Source organism: Balaenoptera borealis, assembly GCF_965194805.1.
Source record: "Balaenoptera borealis genome assembly, chromosome: 11".
Classification (NCBI taxonomy): domain Eukaryota; kingdom Metazoa; phylum Chordata; class Mammalia; order Artiodactyla; family Balaenopteridae; genus Balaenoptera; species Balaenoptera borealis.
Window position 1 is genome coordinate 28184487 of NC_138868.1, and position 14495 is coordinate 28198981.

General features: G+C 39.2%; 1 protein-coding gene across 5 annotated transcripts in view; it reads left to right on the top strand.

The window, feature by feature from the left end:
- Positions 1–14495, top strand: part of DCDC1 (doublecortin domain containing 1) — a 471890-nt gene that overhangs the window by 399724 nt on the left and 57671 nt on the right. For 4 of the 5 annotated variants that reach the window (XM_082343681.1, XM_082343677.1, XM_082343682.1 and 1 more), the window contains one exon: positions 323–4219. In XM_082343681.1, coding sequence (XP_082199807.1) covers positions 323–445 — 123 coding nt within the window. In that variant the 3' untranslated portion in view covers positions 446–4219. The other variant, XM_082343680.1, reaches the window with a different exon arrangement.

The window sequence follows — 14495 nt, forward strand, 5'->3', positions numbered from 1 at the left end:
AGTGTTTTTAAATATAAGACTTCACCATTTTTTCCTCTTACTTTTTCTCAGAATTATCCTAATTCAGTAACCATCAGAAAGTAATAAGAATAGCTAATTGTTGAGCGCTTACTATGTGTCAGGCATGATTTTCAGGGCTGTATGTAATAGAACTCATTTAATGCTCATCACAACCCCTTTTATAAATGGAGAGGACCACATTATTAACCACTTGTGGTTTCTGCCCTACTCTTTTAAGGGGGTAGATTCTGTATTATTTTTGAGGCCTTCAAAATGTAGTTATTTAATGATTTCTTACTAAATGATTATTTTACCTTTTCAGAAAAAAAAATCATATCTAGTTTTTCACACACTCTATTTGGGAGGTTGGAGAAGGCTGAGAAGTGGAAGGACTTTAGCTGCCCAGCCTTTCCCCCGACTTATGGAATTTACGGTATCAGCTTGAGAAGAAAACCTGCCTTGATTGATGCCTGAAATTCTTTGAACAGAGAACCAAGCTTGCATCAAATTACCAGAACTTGACTCAGACTCTGAATGTAAAGACCCCTTGAAAGAGTCTTAAACCCAAGTACCAGTGACTAATAGCAGAGGCAGCATGGCAGAGTGGAGAGCCTCTGTTCTTGGAGTCTGGTAGATGGTGTTGTTTTTTTTTTTAATTTATTTATTTTTATTTATTTATTTTTATTTTTGGCTGCATTGGGTCTTTGTTGCTGCACTTGGGCTTTCTCTAGCTGTGGCGGGCGGGGGCTGCTCTTCATTGCGGTGTGCGGGCTTCTTATTGCAGTGGCTTCTCTTGTTGTGAAGCATGGGCTCCAGGCGCGTGGGCTTCAGTAGTTGTGGCTCATGGGCTCAGTAGTTGTGGCTTGCGAGCTCTAGAGCTCTAGGCTCAGTAGTTGTGACCCACGGACTTAGTTGCTCTGTGGCATGTGGAATCTTCCCAGACCAGGGCTTGAACCCGTGTCCCCTGCATTGGCAGGTGGATTCTTAACCACTGCGCCACCAGAGAAGCCCTAGATGGTGTTTTGAATTCTAATTCTATCACTGCCAATTTTTCTGTTTGTTTGATTTTAATATTTTTGTTTTTCCTGCTGTGCTTATTCACTGTGTTATTTTAGAAAGAATTTAAGGTAGATGCATTAAAACATACGACACAAAAAGGTAAATTTAACTTAAAGATAAGTCGATGAGGTTACCAGGGCTAAGGGAGTATGCGTGAAAGGATGAGATGGACCCAGGAGTGATTGTTATAAAGACCTACATATTTGCTAGAAATGAATCTGTCAACTATTCTGAGCCACCGACATGAGGACTGAAACATGAACAGTTACATGATTAAGTATGTCCATGAGAGAAAAAGAACCCTCTTGATCAGAAAGAAGATATTTTTGAGAAAGTTTTCCCTAGGTCCACATACAAAGTACGTATGTAATGATCAGTGAGTGGCCTCAAAAAAGGCAACATTGAGTTTCTTTTTCTTTTTACCGAGTCTTTCTCAATATATTACTCTACTTTTTCCTCACTTCAAAGAAATATGTATTTATTTAAGGACATTTAGGAAGTACATATAATCAAAATCAAGAAGAAAGAGTATCATCCATAATTTCAGCATCTAGAAATATCCACATTAACATTTTGGTGCATATACTGCAAGTTCATTTATACCAGTGGTTGTCAGAGTTTTCTGTAAAGTGTCAGTTAATATTTACAGACCATATGGTATCTATTGAAACATCAGCTCTGCCATTGTAGCACGAAAACATTCACAGATAACATGCAAATGAGTGGGCATAGCTGTATTCCAATAAAATTTTATTTACAAGAACTGGCAATCGGCGAGATTTTGTCCTCAGCCATAGTTTACAAACCCCCAGTTTTTTTTTCAGTGTTTAACTTTTTATTTTTTATTTTTATTTTTTTTAACATCTTTATTGGAGTATAATTGCTTTACAATATTGTGTTAGTTTCTGCTGTGTGAAAAAGTGAATCATCTATATGTATACACATATCCCCGTATCCCCTCCCTCGTGTGTCTCCCTCCCACCCTCCCTATCCCACCCCTCTAGCTGGTCACAAAGCACCGAGCTGATCTCCCCGTGCGATGCAGCTGCTTCCCACTAGCTATTTCACATTTAAACCCCTGATTTATACCCACTTACCTTCCCCCCATCCCTCCCTTCCTTCTTTCCTTCCTTCTTTCCTTTCTTTAAAAAATTATTTTTTCTACAACTTTTTATTTTGAAATAATTAAAGGTTCATAGGAAATTGCAAAGATAGTATGGAGAAGTCTTTTTTCAGTACAAAACCCTGTAGATCCATCAAACTTGTTGCTTTTATCAATAGTTTGTGCCTTTTATCACTGAGTATTATTCCTTTTTATCACTGAGTATGGTGCCATAGTTTGTTTAACCATTCACCTATGGTAGGGTGTTTTGATTGTTTCCAGTTTGGGCTATAATAATGCTGCTGTGAGCAATTGTATATGGGATTAGAGACTCATTTCTTTGGTAGGTGTATGTTTCATGTGGAGAACATTGGATCAATCCTGATCTGTCCATTGCTCAGCAGAAGAAGCAAATCTTCCTGAGGAACTTAGCATCAGATATTTCTAAAATTCAGACTTTCTGCAGTACACGTAAGATAGAGGGTAAGCATTGGAATTACTTACTTTATATATGTACAGCCAAAAAAAAAAAAAAAACTTGATGATATTGCTTTTTAAAAAAAAAATCCAGGTTTGTTCAAACAGGTCATATTTCACCCCTGCATCTTGCTGTTTAGCTTTAGACTAATTTTGATATTTAACAGAGTTGCATATTTTAATTCACACTGTACTTTGGATGTGCAGAGAAAACATACTTTCTTTATTTTGTCTTTAGCAAATTGGGCCTTCTTTGTGAGCCCCAGGTACCCCCATCAAGGAAAACTTTAAATGTACAGTCAGGTTTAAATTTGTCCCATCCATTAATTTAAATAGTCCCTTTCGGGAAGGCTTTCAGATTTCTCAGTTTCCAGACTCTCACTTTAGTTCTTCTCTAGGATGGAAGGAAAGAACTTGGGGTGCAGATCCTCTTGCTTTCTGGGCCCTGCTGGCTGAAGTCCATGGCTGGGTGACAGTGTTCCATTCTTTTGGCCCAGATAATGCTTTGGGTGGGCGGTACTTCCGGCCTGCCTCAGCCTCCCCTCTGCTGCCTCTGGCCCTCTGCAGCCGGGTTGTGGTTGGGTAGCCATCTCTCAAATCCTTGCTACAGAGCCTCTTGACCCCTGCTTGGCAGCCACTTCTGGAAAGCTCCCCTGCATGGCTCTTAGTAAATCCTGGGTCATGGCTGAACTTCCCAGAAACCAGATCCAGGTTCATGTGGCTATGCCACAGATTGGAGTGGTGAGGACAGCTCAAGAGGTAACTCACCACCGTGTCCTGAACCATAGGCAATGTCCTCAGTGTTTCCTTGTCTAGCTAAGATTCCTGCAGCAAAGCCTGTAGGCAGAATCATGACACCCAGTGCTGGTTTTCTGCCTTCCTTTGTGTTCTGCCACAGATCCCCTCAGGCCCTGAAATGGTAGGTTTCCTCCAGGTCAACACTGAGATAAGCTAAATGGGAGCTAAAGGCTTTTGGAAAAAACCCTAAATCATGACAGTGTCATCTGACTTACATGGCCATTGTCTTGTGCCTGAATGTCAAAACTGTATTTGTACTTTTGATTTCATTTTGTAACAATTCTCATTCCTCATGGTATTCAACCTTCCCTTAAGGTTACCCCAGGACCAGGACAAAGGCCCTATATATAGAAGAGAAAAATCATTAGTATAATCTAAAACATTATCTTATTGCATATCTTGAACACTGTACATTAAGCTTTGCATGTGTCTTTTAAGGCATTGGGAACTTTCATTGAGGAGTTTGGATCCCAGAGAATGACCTAGAGGCGTACATCTAAATAATGGAACCTATTTGAATAGTTAGAATTTATAACTAACTTATTTTTGGAAAGACCTATTTTTTTAGCACTTTTGACTGAGAATGTCTTGAGAGGAAAGAATTTACAAAAATTAAATTAAGTGAAATCCAATTTATTAGTTTAAAGAGCAGCTATCAGTTATGCTTAGAATGTATTCTCTTAGACCAAATAGCTGGAAATTTTCTGCATTTTTATTTTAACACGTGTTTTCAAAATCCTGGTGCTCTGAGATCATAACTAATATGTCCTTGCAATTTGTGCATTTCTCCTCAGCTCTTGTTTTAGAAGTCCAAAGTGACATTGTGTTGGGAGCCAAGCTTGCTGTGCGGAAACCAATTTTTGGAGAAGAGAAGCAAATTTTAGAACCAGAGGAAAAGCAAGTGCAAAAAAATGCTTTAACATCGGGAAACGCTTCCAGTGAAATTCTGTAAGTAATCAGTGTGGCCAGAAAAGTTACCTGGTTCCTATTTGAACTCAGCTCATTAGCTCAGTAACACCACAGAGCCCATGCAGGGAACCCACGCCAAGTTTATGAAACTAATGGAAGTTGAAGAGCTGGTATTTAATTAGTTTCCTGGCAAAAGGATAGAGCTGGAGCTTCAGTGTTCAACCACCACAATGATCTACTTTCAGTAATTTTGTTATGATGTTGCTATTTTTAAAAGACTGGAATCTTAGAACTGGAGACATTTATTTGAGGAATTCATCATGTTTTTGTTTCCATAAACATGGACTTCAGGAACAATTATGCTTCTTCCTTAATGTAGGTTTAAGTTGAATGCATGTTAATATAAGTTATCATCCTGGATTGCTGAAATAGCTTTCTGATTGGTTTCTATCTCCATAATCTCCTCCTTCCAATTCACCTTGAAGTTTTGTCTATGGACAATCTTTCTAAAATACAATCCTCTTTATACAGTTCTTCAATGGCTACCTATTGCAGACAGAAGACAATGTTCAGTCTGGAATCCCAAGCCCTCCTGACCCTGGTCCAGGCCTGTCATTAACCCTCATTTGGACCCCCACGCCCACCTCCACTCCACACTTTTTCCTTGTGCCACATGAACTCCAAGCTCCAGCTGGGCAGCTACAAGCTGTCTCTGGACTGCGGCCTACTCCACTGATGCACTGCTGCAGGCCTCTCACCACATATTCATTTCTCTTCAGCAGACGTGCCCCGTCCTCGGTCTGTGGAAGGATTCTTTATCATTGAAATCAATCATGATAATGACTGTACTAGCAATGTACTTATCAGTTCCCTCCCCTCTACTCCAGCAACCACCACCAATTTGGGAATTCCTTGAGGGCAAAAACGCTGTCACACGTGTTCTGTGAAGACCAGGATAACTGACTTTTGTCATCATTTACAGAATAAATGAAGGAATCATTGAATTAGTTTCCAAATTATAAAACCAAAAATAGCCAGTCAATTAGCATTGCAATAACTGAAAATTAATTTGTATACAAATTAATTTTCATTAATCATTGGTATACAAGCTGTTTTAAACAACTGTTTCTATCCTCAATTACAAGAATATTAAATAACTTTTATGTTAGGAATCAGACTTCCTCATTTTGATGGGTAATTCATCTGGTCCTACATCCTGACACTAACAAAGGCACCAGAAAGCCTTTTTCAGAGAGAGTGATTTGACCTATATTGTATCTTCCTCAATTGTTAGAGAATTGGCCACAAACTTTTCTAACAATCCCTTTTGTTCTTCTTCTAAAGAATGTATCTAGCCTCTGAGTTATTATACTGCACTTGGAAAAAAAAAATAAACAGAAGGTAAAAAAAAAAAGAAAGAGCATCTTTGAGAGCAAAGATTCCTGTTGTTCTGATTCATAGATTTCATCAAGGCCTGAAATCCTTGAGCTGAAAAGTCTTTGAGTCCACTCAAAACATAATGCAGGCGCATGGTGACTATACTTAATAATACTGCACTGCATATTTGAAAGTTGCTAAGAGAGCAGATCTTAAAAGTCTTCATTACAAGAAAAAAATTTTTGTAACTATCTGCAGGGATAGATGTTAACCAGACATATTGTGGCGATCATTTTGCAATATATACAAATATCAAATCATTATGCTGTACACCCAAAACTAATATAGTGTTATATGTCAATTATACCTCAATTAAAAAAAAAACATAATGCAGGAATCTCCTGCACATTCTAGGCAAGCTCTTTTGATCCAGTCTCTTCTTGAATACTCCTAGGAACAGGGAGATCACTATTTCACAAGGCAGCCCATTTTAATGTTGAAATAATAATTCAGAATACCTCTATCCTTCTATGACTCCATTGGTAAAGTAGACCCTACCCCACCTCACCCAATTTCCATCACAATTTCCTGTTTTATTCCACTTGTGATATTCACTGTTTGTTTATTCATTTACTTATCTATTATCTCTCTTCTTCCCACTAGAATGTAAGCTCCATGAATCCTGAGAACTTAACTGTTTTGTTCATCACTATATCCCCAATACTTAGAATTCTGTGCCTACAATATAGTAGATGTTTAAGAAATGTTAGTTAAAGGAATGAATGATTAAATAATGACTAGTTATATGAATGAATGAATGGACATGAATCAATAAAGCAAGATGTATTTTTAAATGGCTGTTCTAAAATTAACTTGACTGTACTTCATTTGCTTGGGAGCTGAGGAGTATATAGATATCCCAAGTTAGAAAATCCCATCTGGATTAGGAGGAAGAATCTTGTTATGTCTAAGAATGACTTTTTTTTTGTCTGTTTCCCTCAAAGAAATGGAGTTGGTGGGAAAGCTGTGTTTTTTCTTTTCAACACAAGATGGCACTGTTGTTTCTGTAACTGTTAATGAGATTTTTGTCTTCAGAAGCTGCTTGTGCTGCAACTCTGAATAAGGCTGTTGTTAACCCACCAATTTCATATCCACATGTAATACTTTTGTTACATTTGAAAAGTGTATGGTCTGCTCTGCTAAGGCAGGAATTGTCCCTGGAGATTTGGGTAATTCGATATTGCTTGCAGTTACGTCAAATTACCACAAGCACCTTGGCGACCACAGCCTCCCCCAGAGAACTTTATTTACACATATGCACATTTAGAGTGCTGAAGTATGCTTGCTGCTTTGCCTGTATATTTATCCTGCCTTCAGCGGAGCGGTCCTCATATTGTGTCATGATCCCACAGAAGCAAGTGTACCCTAAACAGTGCCTGGAGATTTGATATATTCAGATCTGCATGGTGATTATGTTTCCGTTCACAATTTCATCTTAATAAGAGGCCACAAGGCTGACTCAGTTATTCATACTATGACTATTTACTCTTAAGTGTTTTTGCATATTATTCTCTATCAAAACCTGGCACGTTTGTACTGGTGCTATTTGAGTCTCTCTAGATTTTTCTATCGAGAGGAAAAGTTATTAAGATTCCTTAACATTGTCTATTGAGTAAATTTTATGAAACCTAGTAATCTAGGCTGTCTGTTCCAGACAGAATTATGACACATTTATGGAGTAGGCAAGAGTCTCATTACACGTTTGTTATGAGTTTCCAAAACTACTGAGTAGTCTTAATCTTATTTTTGAAATATAATACATGACCCCATTTTTTTTCCTGAGTAAATATAACAAAGATGAATGCTGTTTATTATGTGATTGAGGATTCATTTAAGCTTTATGTTAAAAAATCTACATTGTGTATTAGTAGGATGTGAATTTGCAGTGTTAGGCACCATTATGGAAATATGATTTCCAGATCCACCAGTATCATTCAGGATATTATCAGACTACACCTCAGAGAAAATTCTGTGAGTATAAATCAGATTTCTTAGACTTCTGTTTTCTTCTGAACTTTGATAGAGATTCACATGCAAGAGCCCATCTCCGAATGAAGGCTTGTCACACACTTCTCAGGTATGCCTGGCAGGAAACGTCTCATAACTTTGATGAAGATGACAGTCTTCCAAAGAAAATGGAAGAAGAGCTCTTTGAAAATGTGGAACCAGAGAAGAAATACAGGTAAAAAGTTGCAAGGGATTCCTGTTAGAGATTTCTACCTGGTCTTAGATTCACTCACTTTAGGGCAAAAATATTACTGAAGATTTACATTACTGTTAGTTGCTCTTTACATCAACACACACATTTTTGTGTTTCTTGTGTTTTTGACTGAAGTATTTACAGGTACTGGTGGCAAGTACCTTCTCGCTTTAGCTGTGTAATGTAATTTCTTGTTCACTGGTGTCTTTTCTATTAAAAGGTAAGCTCATCCATCTTTGCCTCCTGAGAACTTAGGACACAGCCTGTATATTAGTTGAATGAATGTGTGAATGAACTTATGAATAAACATGTAAAATGCCTTGATGTCTTTAAGAAATTAGTAAAATGCAATTTCTTCCTTTTTAACTTTATTTTTTCTCTGGTCAATGTCCAATGAAATGACAGGAATCTATAGTACTTGGTATTATTCCATAATCTTTATACATTTACTTAATGTTACAGCCGTTTACATGAGTTAAACAGTTTTGGCACTTCAACACTTAGCATTAGTCCATGCACATAGTAGGGACTTAATAGACATTTACAAATTAATTGCCAATGCATTGTGATGTTTGATAGGTTTAAGTCTGCTTCATGCCTTAAGAGATATTTAAGTATGAGATTCCTTTGAATTAACTTATTAGCGTATCATTATTTTCATTTATAATATTCTATGAGTTGTTAGGGAAGATTCAAAAACTTGGAGAATGGGATTCTATTTGCCAGGGATTCTGTAGTTAGAGGATAGAAATGATCATGATTTGAACAGAACTCCTTTATTTCTCTCTGTTCTGATTCATTGCCCTGTTCCTACTCCTACCTCTTTTTCCCTTTAAATTATCTCAAGTGAATTTTTTCTTTGCTGATGAATTTCTCATGTTCTCTTGGAAAAATATTTATTTCTAATATAAAATAAACTCAGAATTCTACTTATTACATCAGCTTGACAGTGCAAAGCAAATAACATTGCTGCTGTCCTGATGATAATGCTTCCCCATTATAAGTGAATTTGGTTCATGGCGGGTCTCTTGCCAACAGAGCTTGCTATCTCCAGCACATCAGTGCACAGGCCATTTTTCTGCCACTAATGGGATTTTCATTATCTCAGCCATTCTCCAAAACAGAGTAAATTGCAGAAGGTTTGCCACCAGCAGTTTGAATACAGAGATGGGCAAATTATAAGCTATGCTTCTCCTCAGCTAGTCTTGGGGGTGCAAGGCCCCAACCTGCGTTCAGGCATGGAAGTTGTTTTGGTGGAGAAAAAAGCAGATGATGGTCATCAACACTGGAGGCACAAGGAAGACAGCAGGTAAACCCATTATATTTGAGCCTTAATATATCAAAAGGTGAATAGGAGCCTAAGAGATCCAGCATGGTCCCCACAGACCAGGCAGCGGGTATATTTGAGGACTTTGGATTTTCTATTTAATGTAGCCAATAATATTTTTAACCTACTCAAGGAAGAGAAAGATAGTGAAGTCAAATGTAAGTGCTCAGTAGTCTACACACCGCTTATCCACTACAGATTCAGGTAAGAAACGTGAAATCTAGCCTACTAGGTTCATAGTTTTAATGGGCCATTGAGGTCAAGAGAGAGCTAGACTCTCATCTAATTTATTTGTGTGATTTGAAAACATCATAAAATCAAGTAAGAATTCTAAAAAGTCCCATTTAGAAAAATTTGCAGTACTTTTCATTAACACAGTCTTCTGCACCTCCCCACATGCGTGCCTTCCCTCCCTCCCCTACTTCCATCATATAACCAACTGATGTGGCTTCCACTCACACAGTGAAATCGAATTGAATTCTTACCCTAATCAGATATATCAACCCAGTGCAATGGCTGGCCCTTGTTTGGATCTAGCTTGAAGCCCACCACTGTCAGAAAGGTTATTTCTGAGACAATCAGAAGAAATTTAAAATAGTCTGGGTACCAGGTGATGTGAAGGAAGTCTTGTTAATTTTGTTGGGTGTCATAATGGTTTAACGGCTATGTTTAAAAAAAAGTCCTGATCACTTGGATGTATATTGTAGTATTTACAGATAAAATTAAGAGAGAGCTCAGCTTTGTTTTAAAATATTCTAGCAAAGCAAAAATTTTTTAAATGGGGACAGGGGGAGGGGATGAAACAGGCATGGCAGAATGTTGATAACTGTTGTGTCCGTGGTGGTTTCTTATACATTTCTCTCTGGTTTTGTGCATGCTTGAAATTTCTTTAACAAGAGCGATAACAACTCCTTGGTTTTTAGATGGTTTGCTTCAAAGACTACCATTAGTGTTATATGGTGGGGCTCCAGGGCCCTCTTCAGTCTCTTGAAATACTACAGAAAATGTGTTTGTGTATCTGTGTAATACTTTTCTTTTTTTTTTTTCTGGGAAGGAGCTGTGATTTTTGGATTCTCAAAAGGTGTATGATGCAAAAGTCTTAGGGGATCGCTGCTTTGAGAGAGGCTGTATAATCTTCAGCAGGCGGCAGCAGAGGGCCCAGCATGGACAGGAAAGGAGCTAGCCTTCCTCTGCTCGCTGTCTGAGATTCAGAGCTGCCAGCGAGGAACACATGCAGCCTTGTTTTAGAGACAGCTGAAAAGCCAACCTCTAGGCAGACCTGGTGAATGTGTTCTTTTGCCCCATTTATCCTAGCTAAGCTGACTTTGCCACAGGGGAGCTAAGAAGCAGGCTTTTGGCCCTGTGAATGGTTTGCTTTGTGGAACCAGAATTCATTCATTTAGCTGCAGAAGATTATCAAGGGCAGTGTTTTAGGTGCTGGTGCTTTAGCAAAGAACAAAACAGATAAAAATTCCTGCCCACGAAGCTAGTGCTACCCCATCTCTACATTTCTGGAGTTTCGAGCTACATCTTACTGCCTTGGCTTTCTGTATTATAGTAGAGGTCCTGCCTGAGCCTAAGTTGGAATTCGAGCATGGCTGAAGGGCTAGGGTGGACATGCGTGGGGAATGAGAGAAGTGACCCAAGGCACTAGACAGCCACACTTGATAAGTTTAACTCAGGAACACTCGGTCATCAGAAGAGAGAGCAAGTTCTGAGTCCTGCTCAGTGTCTGTACTGCTTTTGGTTTTCACCCTAAGTGCTGTGGGGAAATCAGGAGGACGGGAAGTAAGTTTACTTAAAGTAAACTTAAAGTTTACTTAAGTTAAGTTTACTTAAACTTACTGTTTAAGTAAAAACAAAGGGAAGCTTGCCTAAAACTCTATGCACTCCCTCGCTGCTTTGGAAAATCTAACCACATGTAACACCAAAGAGGATGGTCTCTTCCGATTTCCTTCCACTTTCCAGAACGCTCTGCAGTGTTGTCGTATTGAGGCCTCCCCATGTCAAGCCGTAGAAGAGAGGGACAGTTGGAGGGAGATGGTTGTATTGACCGATCGCTGGCTGGAAACTGCAGAGTCCGGAGAGAAGAGGTGGAGCCGTGAGGGGGAGGGGCAGTGGGACAGGGTTTGCTCCTGAACACATGGGCCACCGTCTAGGGACTCCCACAGACGCTTGGGCAGGAGAGGTTTTGCGGAAGTCTTGATGATTAGATGTGGGCATCATTCAGAGGAACGTATGTCCCATGGCAGAAATGTCTGTATAGTGACAGTAATTCTGAGCTTTCTTCTACATTTTCCCTTGACATTTTGCTTTTTCTTTTTCATGTAATTGGGTGTTGAAACCCATTTGTTCTGATAAGCTGGTGAGGCCTGGAGAACCTTGAGTTACACTATGTAGCAGAAACCTATAGAAAATTCCATTTATGTGAGCCATAGTCTTTTGATCTTCCGTATTTTTCCCAGGCAGTAAATTAGCATTTATTGAGGCAACTGCCCAATCAGAATTTGTGTCAATAGAGCAGAAGCCCAGTAGCTCACTGCCAGCATGATGGGAGGTGCCAAGTGCTATCACTGTGCCTAGAATTTTCTACCATTAGTCCTTTCATTCAGTCCTTTGGGTCTTGAATTACTTTTTCATTTTGGCCTTCTATTTAAAATAGAGAATAACTAGGAAATCTGATATCTTAAGCAATTATCAGCAAAACCTCTTAAGGGAAATTTTGACTCTGAGAACAAGGCCTAGCTGGGAGAGCACATAGTCTAGGAGAGTAGTATAAGAAGTGAGCAAGGGGGCATTGGCAGGCAGTAGGAGATTACCAAAGACACACTTACTTGGTTTCTAGCCACACAGAAAAGTGGTCCAGGTCAACTTTTGAGATAAACTGGTATCTTTCTCCCATTTTCAACCCTGGCACAATCTGAATTAATCATTTGGTCTCAAAAGGGAAATATGAAAAAAATGCTCAGGGAAAAAAATCCCATTCAACAAGATTCAAAATTATAAAAGGGAAAATACAGTGTCATAGAATTCAGAGCTGAAAGAGATTTTGAAAATTTTCTAGTCTTAGTCACCTGATTCTAAAGCTAGGTAAACTGAGGCTCAAGGAGATGAAGTGACTTGTACGCACTCGCACTGTGGGTTAGTAGAAGAGGCCGTGCTGTCGTGCTGGGATATTTCTGGGACACAGAGTCAGTTCTCACACTGCCGTTTGGCACGTAGTGGGCTTTATGTAGAAGTCTAAAAGCTCAGGCTTCCTGCAGAATGTAAGCACTCCTGCGATGGGCAAGTGACAGTTGACAGTCCAAAAAGGAAAAGAAAAATCAACACTATCATGGCGGAGCATGGCACTGAAGCATGGGAGAAGTTGCTACATCTATTCTAGGCAGCAAAAACAGAGAAAGCTAGGTAACTAATCTAGGCACCTCAGTAAGTTGTTGCAGGAAATATACAATGATTCATTCTTCTGACTACTATTGAGTGCCAGTAAAAATGCAAGATGCAAACTATGCCACATGCTGAGGCTATGGAGATGAACAATATTGAATACCAGCTCTCGTGCTGTGCACAGACTTGATAAATGCTAAAAAGGTATTTGATAAAATTGAATACCCACTTTGGATTTAAACTGACACTTCGTTAGCTAACACTAGAAGGAAGAAACGCGTTGTAAGATTAATCGTGATTGTCTTAGGAATATAAACGATGTTTCAAATTCTGTTTTAATTTTTACTATATTTTCTAGTATTTTGTAAATGCTTTACAATGAGGATATTTTGTTTTATGTTCAGAGATTTAAATTAGATATCTAGAATTTTTTGTCTTGAAAGGAAAAATACGTTACTCTTATCACAGATCTCCCCCACCCCTGCTTTCTCTCCTTTCCTCCATTCCCACATCATTACATTTTATATTCAGGACTAGTTATATTTTCCACAGCAGGAATGCCACTGCTGGTCTGTAATGTAACTATGTTGACAGACATAAAGAACTGGCTTTTTCTATACAGACAATATCCTTGAATGTTTGGTCTATTCTTGCTTTTAACCGATGTACGGGAAAGAATTTGAGGGTTTTAGCTCTGTACTTTGCTTTCTTTTTTTTTCAGTCAAGAAGGCTTTATTTTAGTTCCAATATAAGATAACTTAAAAATATTCAATATATCTCTTGGACTTTTAGGGAATACTCATTTAGAAAAGAAGAATTTGAGGGAAAGCTATAAAAAAAATCACAACAATTGATAATAGTAGCTCATACTAAGTGCCATGAGCCAGACAATATTCAACGCATTTTTTTTAAATTAATTAATTTATTTATTCTTTATTTTTATTTTTGGCTGTGTTGGGTCTTCATTTCTGTGCGAGGGCCTTCTCTAGTTGTGGTGAGCGGGGGCCACTCTTTATCGCGGTGCGCACGCAGGCCTCTCACTATCGCGGCCCCTCCAGTTGCGGGGCACAGGCTCCAGGCGCGCAGGCTCAGTAGTTGTGGCTCACGGGCCTAGTTGTTCCACGGCATGTGGAATCTTCCCAGACCAGGGCTTGAACCCGTATCCCCTGCATTGGCAGGCAGATTCTCAACCACTGCGCCACCAGGGAAGCCCCCAACGCATTTTTTTATGCATTAACTCATTATAGTCTCAGGATGAAAGTCCTGTGTGGTATGCACCATTATCCTATTTTACAGATGAGGAAACTGAGGCACAGAGTTGTTAAGCAGGTCTTGAGATATACTCAAGATTTAAACTCGGGCATTGTGGCTCCAGAATCCATGCTCTTAATCACTCTGCCACATTGCCTCTCACAACAGCAAAACAGGTGAGGAGAGTGTCTGGGTACAATCTGGAGACAGAAAACACACAGTCATTTAAACAAGGGATGTTTAACATAAAGAATTATTAAGCTATGCTAAACGAGTAACTATCAGATTTTTTTAAAAAAAACCTCTATACGGTACTCTAGGGCTGAGGGAGTTGAGGACAAACTAGGGATTGGGTCCCTCCCTAAGGCTGGAGTTCAGAGCTCATTGGAAGAAGTATGGGTGCTGTCCACTGGATGGCAGGGAAATATGTTCGTTTGCGTGGCCAGATCTGTTCTGTGGTTGCTGGGCAAGCAGGAAGCAACCCTCTGGAACTTACGTGGGTGTGCAGCTACTGCTGGGCACGTGGAGATGCAAAGGTACGGGGTTGC